At 58.0% G+C, this 8580-nt stretch overlaps 1 protein-coding gene across 1 annotated transcript in view; it reads right to left on the bottom strand.

Moving 5' to 3' along the window:
• Nucleotides 1–233: 233 nt before the first annotated feature.
• Wwp2 (WW domain containing E3 ubiquitin protein ligase 2) overlaps nt 234–8580 on the bottom strand; it is a 122847-nt gene continuing 114500 nt past the window's right edge. The window contains exons 14-23 of the mRNA XM_010612360.2: nt 8426–8497; nt 8129–8217; nt 6344–6503; nt 4983–5116; nt 4578–4718; nt 3851–3971; nt 3402–3506; nt 2526–2622; nt 2352–2424; nt 234–1996 (exon numbers count right to left, since the gene is read on the bottom strand). Coding sequence (XP_010610662.1) covers nt 1897–1996; nt 2352–2424; nt 2526–2622; nt 3402–3506; nt 3851–3971; nt 4578–4718; nt 4983–5116; nt 6344–6503; nt 8129–8217; nt 8426–8497 — 1092 coding nt within the window. The 3' untranslated portion in view covers nt 234–1896. The remainder of the gene's footprint in view (nt 1997–2351; nt 2425–2525; nt 2623–3401; nt 3507–3850; nt 3972–4577; nt 4719–4982; nt 5117–6343; nt 6504–8128; nt 8218–8425; nt 8498–8580) is intronic.

Here is an 8580-nt window from a genome sequence, read left to right as displayed (position 1 = left end):
GGAACAACAACAAAAAAATGGGGCTTTGGAAGGACTGGGCATGTAGCTCAATGACAGAGGATGTGCTCAGTTTACACAAGGCCCTGGACAAGGTCTCGGCCGCCTGTCCCCAAAATGAAGCTGCCTCAATTAACAGCACAGACCTTCTCCCAGCCAGCAGGCCGGGGAATTCCCACTCTGTTGAGCCTGGCAAAAGGAGGCCTGCTGCCTAGAGGACAGTGACACCGAGACGGCCACACAGACACCACCCACGGCTGTGATTGTTTATTGCACAAGAAACTGGCAATACCGACGCAGGGGCAGGCGTTACAAAGCAACCCAGTGACCAACCCAGTGCTACCGCAGGGCGTTCCACACGGACACTTCCGCTGTACGTAGGCACGCACGCGCACACACAAACACGCATGAACACCGTGAGCCCTGATGCTCCCGCGCCACCCTGGCAGCTTGCAGCCCGCCCGCCTGCTGGAGTAGGCTTTGTGGGGCCACGTCAGGGCAGTACCAGAAGTGACTGGGGGAGACCAAGCCGCAGTGAGTGGGCCACTCGAACGTGGGTGGACACGGCCCGTCCCTCCACGGACCCGGGAGGGACGAGATGCAGAGGGTGAGACTGTCCTTGAAGGCTCCCGGACAGAAGTAAAAGCCAGCCTGGGGTCCCCACTGGGCAGCGTGCCGCCATCATTACTCCAGAGTCCCAAGGGACTTCGGTCCACAGCGGAATCCCCAAGGCGGAGGCTGGCGGGAGCTCTGAAAACCAAGCCAGGCTGCGGCAGCAGCTCGGTGCCAGTTTTCAGTGGTGCCACATCCTGGGTGCAGATAAAGCCTGGCATCTATGCAGAATGAGCTCGCTCGGCTCACCAGGATGCGTGTCATTCTATGGAGTGGACTAAGGACCACCTGGGTCTCTAAGGGCTGCCAGGAAGGAGCAGTCAGACTCCGCCCCCTCCCTGGGGCCCACCAGGGGGCGATCGAGCAAAGGGATGGCGAAGGCGCAGGCTGGGAGTGGCGCTCAGGACACCCTGCCCTCCCTCCGTGGAAAGCTCAGGGACTTGGCCGCTGGACAACAGAGCGGCTGGGTTGGGCCTGCCTGAGCGCGAAGACTGCTAAGCCAGTTCCTGAGAAGAGCAGCTGTTTGGGAAACTTACACCAACAAGGCCAGGTCCCCCAAGACCCTGGACACATGGGGCCCCAAGTCCTCCACGGAAAGTGGCAGCAGCATATCAAAAGCAAAACGAAAAGCAACCCTACACACAAAAGCTTCAAGTTTATGTAAAAGGACAACTTTTGAGGGAGTTTGCTGTTTTCCCCACACTGATCCCCAGGCAGGTGTCTTGTCCAACCCTTTTGTCTGCTGAGAGGGATGAGCTGGGGCCCCCAGTCCCTGCTGCTCAGCCTCTGCAGCTGGAACCAGCTGGAAAGGGAAGCAAAGACAGTCTTTCCTCAGACCTGTGTTTCATACAGGTCCCAGAAAGTTCTAGTTAAGACAGCCTCTTCTGCTGGCAAAGACCTGGCTTTCTCATCCCAGAATAGCCACCTGAAGTGGCCAGGTTCCTCCTCTAAGTAGGATGAGGCCCAGGCTTCTGATGCTCTTTAGCACCGGGCACCTCCCCTCACACTCACGCACACCCAGGTTGGCCCAAGGGGAAGGGGAGGGTTTTGCAGAGGGTTGGTCACTCTTGGACTCCACGATGGGTGATGGGGCCAAGGTGACTCGGGGCTTTATTCCAGACTGCCACCTGCGGGTAGGAGGGAAGCTCTGCCATCGGGGGCTGGCAGTGTGGTCCCATGCAGGGCCGCCACCCACAGGGACCTCCTGAGGCTGTGTGGCCAGCGGACTCTCAGGTGGGGAGGACTCGGGACTACGTGTGTGCTGGGGGCGTGGGTGGGTGGCCTCAATTACTCCTGTCCAAAGCCCTCTGTCTCCTCGATAGCATACAGCAGCTTTTCCTTCAGCTGTTCGTAGCTCTTGTAGGGTGGGAGATCCAGACGGTTGAAGCTGTGGAGAGGCGAAGGCAGAACAGTGGTCACGAGGGGCCAGGGCTCCTACAGCCCTGCCGTGCCCAGTGAGCTCAATGTCTGTGTCGCGATCCATGCCATAAGTTCCTGGAACCCCAGGTTAGCCGGGAAGAGCGAGGTGCGAATACAGGAGTTCTCGCCCTCAGGAACACAACAGAGACCAGAGGCCTGAGGCGCAGACAGAGGCAGACGAACACGCCCACCTCTCCTACCCAACCCCCAGAGCCATGCAAATGTCCTCAGAGTGGAGGCCCTGAGGCTGCCATGTCCACCGGGCTGAGGAGTTCATCTGGTCCCTGAGGCTCGCCCTCCTCCCACCAAACCAGCCTGCTCACCAGGTGTGGCTTCTGGGCAGCCAGGTTTCCTTGCCAACCTTGTCAATGCAGAACTTCTGCGGACCGTTGCTCCCTGTTATCCAAGGCAAAGGCACCGACTGTGAGCAGAACCACCTTCCCACAGCAGGGTCCTCGCCCTCAGCCAGGGCACCAGCAAGACACAGAAAAACGTACCAATGAGCTCAGCAAAGCCCCCAACAGGCAGGCGGCAAGTTCCGGTAACAAACTGCAGGAGCCGGATCCTTTTTTCGTTGTCCATCTCCTTCACTACCTGCAAGGCCACAAACAAGGCACAGTCCGGAGACCCACCCTGCCCTGGTGCTTTGCCTTAACACAGAATCTGCAGGCCAGCCGGGCCTGCTCCAGGCAGAAGACACAAAACCATGCCCCAGGAGAGCTCGGCCAGGCTCTCTCTAAGGCGCTCTGTCTGTAGAACACTCCCACCAGTCATGCAACATCTCTTGGTCTCAGGGAGGTTCCTTTATCGGGAGATAAACTGTTCTGAGATTAGTAGTGGTAGGCGCACAACACTGTGAAGGTACTGGAGACGCCGAACTGTGTATCTTAAAAAATCTATGATGGTGAATTGCATTTTATGTGAATGTTCACCACAAAAAAATTTATACGCATACGCACACACACACTAAGGATAGCTGTTATAAGTAATTCTTTTTTTATATGTAATACTATACTTCATAATAACAATGGGATCCACACATATACAAAGGAATTGGGCCACTGAATCCTGGTGACAAGCTCATTCTGTTTTTCTGGAGCCAAGGGCCTGCCTTCCCGCGCCATCTGATGGAAGGAAACCAGAGGACCAACGGCAGCTGCACTTCCTTCCTGCAGAGGCCTGGGCCCCCTGCCAGGCTGACCACTGACAACCTCCCATCGTCCCCTTCTGCAAGTTGGGGAAGGCCAGGAGTATCAAAGATGAAGGACCTTGACCCTGAGGTCTAATCAGGTCCCGTCTCTTACAGTGGCTGTGAAAATGTCCCTGCCAAGACACCTGGCCCCAGTACGGCAGAGACGGGACCCGACACCCACCTGCCAGAACCACTGGATCTGCTTGCTGTTCTTGGTGTAGTGCCGGTAGATAGTGTTCTTCTGCCAGTCGCTCATGTCAATCTCCTGCATGCCGCACAGCATGAGCTGCAGGGAGGAGGGGCAGGGAGGAGGTTGTCAGCGGCGGGTGCCAGCTCCTTACCGGGATGCCTTATCCACCAGCTAGCAGGTGAAATACTCCAAATCTCTTTAACTGGCTATTTTTTCCAGAAGTTTTAATAATATGGGTGACACAAGTCCCTGCTCTCTCAACACAAGTGTCCAGGGAGAGTGACGGCTGAAGACCCCAACAGGCACCGTCTGCACTCCACCTCCACACTGCTCAAGTCTGGGATTCGGCCAGTGGGTTTCTATGGGTGCACAGGGAGCACATCACACAGCCGGAGGCACCGGAAGCAGGGGCTTGGGGTCCCAACATCTCTGATGCTCACCTCCAGCTCTTTCTCATCAAAGTAGCGCAGCCACTCCAGTGGGGCCACCTCATTGAAGCCATCCAGGAAGGCTTTGGTCTGCTCTTCCACGCCACGGGTGAAGCGCCAGTCGGTCAAAAGCCTAAAACCAAAGACCAGCCACTGCTGGGGCCCAACACACCCTGCCAGGTGCACAACCAGCCCGCCCGCCCAGATGGCATCGTCGGCACCTCTGGTACACTGAGACCAGTGTGTAGAAGGCCCCAGAAAACCTCACATCCCTGAAGACCTCACGGTGACTGCACAATTCCCCCAAATCTTTGAAATCCCTCCTGTCCCCTGCCCCGCTGCTCACTGAACTGCAGATGTGCAGAAGAATGGAGATTAAACACTACACCAAGGCCTGGAGAAGGCGCGGAGGAGGCTTGCACGCCAGCGCACACGGGCTGGTGGCTGTCAGCACACAGGACACAGAAATCCTCAGGCAGGAGAAAGGTGGTGACACCTACACTATGCCTCTTCAGGAGAAATTTCCAGTAGTTGGGATGTCTCCCACGTGGGAAAAAGAGCAAGCAGGAGCTGCTGACCATGGGCTGGGGCCCCATCCCCCAACTCATGTTATCACGTGACCAGAAAGGCAGGTGCAACTGAGAGGTTCCAACCCATGGAGAGCTATGGGCGCCATGCAGGAGCTTGGCCAGTGGGGGGATCCCAGATCAGAGCAGGAAACCCACCGGGGCCGGCTTACATGATATACTCTTCCTTGTTCTCCTCCGTGACACGGATACTCTCGCCGCCCGCCTTCAGCTCGTGGGTTGTCACCTTGCCCAGGATCTCCATGTCCTGGATGAAGAACAGCTCCAGGCCACACTCCTCTAGGTTGTTCTCTCTGGGGGGCAAGACGTCCACCTTGGCAGGGTCTCCCTTGGTCCTGCCCTACTCCTTTCTTCTAGCACCCACGGGACACCTAGGACTCACAGGTGGCCCAGATTCCTAGACAGTGGCTAGGGACATCTCCTGATGCAAGAGTGGAACCATCCGGCAGGAGCTGCCCGTCACCAGGCACTTAGCGCGGCGGGTGGGCAGTCACACCAGGCCAGGGTGCCCGCTGCCCTGCCAGAGTTCCTGCGTGCAGGGCGAGCAAGGGACTCACTTGATCCAGAGGATGGAGTTGTAGAACTCAGGGTCGATAGATTCCAGGTCTTTCAGTGTGGGTCTCTTGTTGAGCATCCGCTTGTAGAAGGGGAGGGTGAAGCCGGTGTCGATGAACTTCCCGTGGTACAGAGCCTGGGAGGATGAGGCAGGCCCCGGGAAGCTCTTATCAAAGGCCACTGCTCCCGGCTTCTTCCCTCCCTGACCCAGCCTGAGCAGCGGCTGCCTCCAAAGCCTGAGGCAGTCTGGGAAATGAGCCCCTCACCCTGACGGGGTCTCGGAAGGGAATCTCATCTGGCCCTGCAGCCACAGGGATGCGCCCGGCCAGGCTGCTCTTGGTTTAGCAGAGGCCTGCACCACGCTCACACGGGAGACTTGCTCAGAACAGCTCCAGGTGGCAGCCCTGACTCACTGGAGCTCCGAGCCGGTGGCAGAGGCAGCCAAAAATAATGCAGACGCCATGGAGGGCGTAAGCTGGCGGCCAGCAGTGAGTAATAGTCTAGGGTTTCGCGGGTCTGTCCTGTTGGCTGCTGGGCCAGGCGAGTCTCTAGACCTGGGAAGAATGGAGCTGCTATCTTGGCCAAGAACTTCTAGATGAATCAAAGACCATATTTAGTCATAGACCCTTGGGCCCAGGTTCTCCTGAGGGGAGCGGGGCAGGACTTGTGGATGTTAGGGAAAGAAGCAAAGTCAGCCCTGAAGTCTCCAGCCAGGTCCTCTGCTCAGTGCTGGGTCCCCACTCACAGAAGACTCCACAGGGGATGTGGTGTGGCCCTCCTTGGGACAGACACCCCCTAGCCCATGCCAGCCAGTCTACTAGGGTCGTGTTCTAAACCCACATGGATTCCAAGTCCCTTCTGGAGACCTCAGGGCTGGGCATCCCCAAACACTCCCACCCATGGCTTGTGACAGGCGGAGGCACCTTCCAGCGTCAGGCAGGGCCAGGGATTTAGCTCTGGTGCCACCGCCTGCCTCCCAAGCTCAAGGTACCGAGTTCAATCCCCAGTACCAAAAACAAAGTCAAGCAGCGGGCGGGCAGCTGTGGCTTCCTCAGCTGCCATCCCAATGCCACGTGAAGGTGCACACCTGGCACAAAGTCAAGGCTGTGGCCAGGAGCCCGGGCTTCCGCCTGACAAACCCTACCCAAATCAATATGAGAAACCCTTGAGAGCCCAGGCGGTCGCTGAGGAGGCTCTGGCTTCCCCACAGCCACCTGCAGCTTTTCACATTCTTAGTGCGGCCCAGAGCGCGGGTGCTGCCCTTCCTGGAGGTCTCAGTGACGCCCCTCACACTTCACCAGGAGGAAGAAGGGTGTGAGAAGGAGGCCGGCGCTCCCGGCACTGTGGACCAGGGCACCCTTACCATGGCGATGAACCTGCCAATGAAGCGGAAGTAGGTGAGGTGGTCGGGGTTGATGGAGGAGGCGGGGTTGATCTGCAGGCAGTAGTTGTTCTTCCCGGCGTACTCAAACAGGCAGTACATGGGGTTGAGCACCTCGTGGGACAGGAGGAAGAACCACTCTCTAGGAGGGACGGGGGAGAAGAAGCAGGACGATGGGTCCCTCCGCACACTGCACGGCGCTCAGGACTCTGATGAGTGTCTCGAGAGTCTGCGGTCACGGGGCCAGGAGTTAAGCCCGGGTGATCAGTGCTGGGCTGACCTGTATCTCAGGCTGGTCAGGGAGCCGGCCTGGCTTAGACCCAGGTTGAACCAGCACAATGACACTTGGGGGTGGTGCTGAGGAAAACTTGCTTGTGTGCCCATCAGCTCCGTGGGGTGCATCTTAGGACTCTGCATCACAATATCCAGAGAGTCTAATGGGGCTCTGGGCCACCACACACAGCTGTGTGGACTGTGCACTGCACAAGGGCACCGTGTTCAAATAGCACAGACGTGTACATTTATAACAATGTTTTCTGCCACAGTGCTGTGTGATACTGACCACACTGCTTCCATCCTGAGTGGCTGGCATAATGCGAATCTATGGTAACATGTTCCCAACTCCCAAAACACGAAAACTCCGTGATTCGTGCTGCCTCCAGATTTGAAACCTCACTCCCACCACCACAGCGTGAGCATCTCACTTGCTTTGCACTGTCCTCTGCCACCCCAGACCCGTGACCACAGCTTTCGGCCACGCGTTCATCTGAACCAGCACCCACACCCTGGCGTCTATTTGCATGCGAGGCACAAGCCTCAGGCCAGAACCCACAGTCCTGTCAGGCTGGAGCTAAAGCGGCAGGGGGACATCCCAGGGGCCGGTCCCCGAATGCCAGGCTGTTTGTGGCTGCGCAGACGAGGAGTCCTTCGATGCAGAGGGTGCCCCGGTATCCTGTCCGTGGTTCTACCCTGTGGTAGAACAGCATGACGTAACCTACCATAGGGTAAAACCACTGGCAGGACACAGAGAGAGACACACAGGGCGGAGCCACACCAGAAGCCCACCAAGCACAGCCTGGAGAGGAGGTCACCATGGAAAAGAACAATCCATCCACAGGAGGCCAACACAGAAGGCAACACCAGCAGCAAACAGAAGACCAGAAGCGAGTTAGCCCGACACCAGGTGAGAAGACATCCCCACACCTTGAGAGGCGGCGGGCTGCACAGGCCTCAGGGACCTTCCGCCCTTTGGTCCAGACCCCTGCTACCTTTTGAGCAGTGCTCTGGGCTCTTGCTAGGGCCGCTTTAGCCATTTTTGTTGTATTGGTCCATGCACAGGACGTGCAGCTAAGTATGGATCAAGGCCCTTGACTGTGCCACAGCTCACGCCTGCTGAGACACCTGCCTTTGCCTGCCCCAGCGGTATCTGGACAAAGGGAAGCCTAGGGTCAACTTTAAGGGACACCTATGTGGCCACGGCCCACTGACGAAGCTGGCCTGGTTGTGAAAGTAGGAAATAATGACCTGTAGACTGGGAAAGCGCCACACCCTGAGCCCTGTCCTCGCCCACGAGCCCCTTCTCCCTGCGGCCAGGCACCTGAAGCGCCGATGCCTGTCCCTGCTCCAGCATCCTCTGGGACCGGCCAGGGTTAGATGGCTTGGACACCCACTCCATGCCCCTCCTGACGACGCAAGAGAGCTCTGGCAGTGAGCGTGAGCAGGGAGGGGCGGCTTTCCGCCAGGGGACAGTGCGGAGGCCAGGCTCACCTGGCGATGCCTCCGTAGTCCAAGCCCTCCTCACCGCGCATGATGATGTAGAGGCGGCGGCGCAGGTCGTAGGGCTTCATGTTCATGATCTGGGGAGACAGAGCATCTGGCCAGCCTGCCCTTCCCCAGCGAGGCAGGTAGGGGTGAGGAGCAGGAGACTCTAAGGCCTGCTGTCCAGAAGACAAGGTCACCGAGGCCCCTGCCCTGGAAACTCCACAGTGTGGGTCCCACAGAACGTGCAACAGGGGACAGGTAGGTGGAAGGGGGGGGCCTGCCTGTCCACCATTAGTCTCTAACCTGTTGGAAAGAATCCTCAAAGAGCGTCTGCCTGGAAACACTGATCTTCACGTGGCTAGGGAGGGCATTGGACTGAAAAGAAAATCACAGAGCTTCATGTCAGGGCCACATAGGGTGTCCGCTCACTGTGGCCTCCTGTCTGGACACACAGGCAG

The sequence above is a fragment of the Fukomys damarensis genome, unplaced genomic scaffold, assembly GCF_012274545.1.
Source record: "Fukomys damarensis isolate Sample0158 unplaced genomic scaffold, DMR_v1.0_HiC HiC_scaffold_32, whole genome shotgun sequence".
In the NCBI taxonomy this organism is placed as follows: domain Eukaryota; kingdom Metazoa; phylum Chordata; class Mammalia; order Rodentia; family Bathyergidae; genus Fukomys; species Fukomys damarensis.
This window is presented reverse-complemented; position numbering and strand designations above follow the sequence as displayed.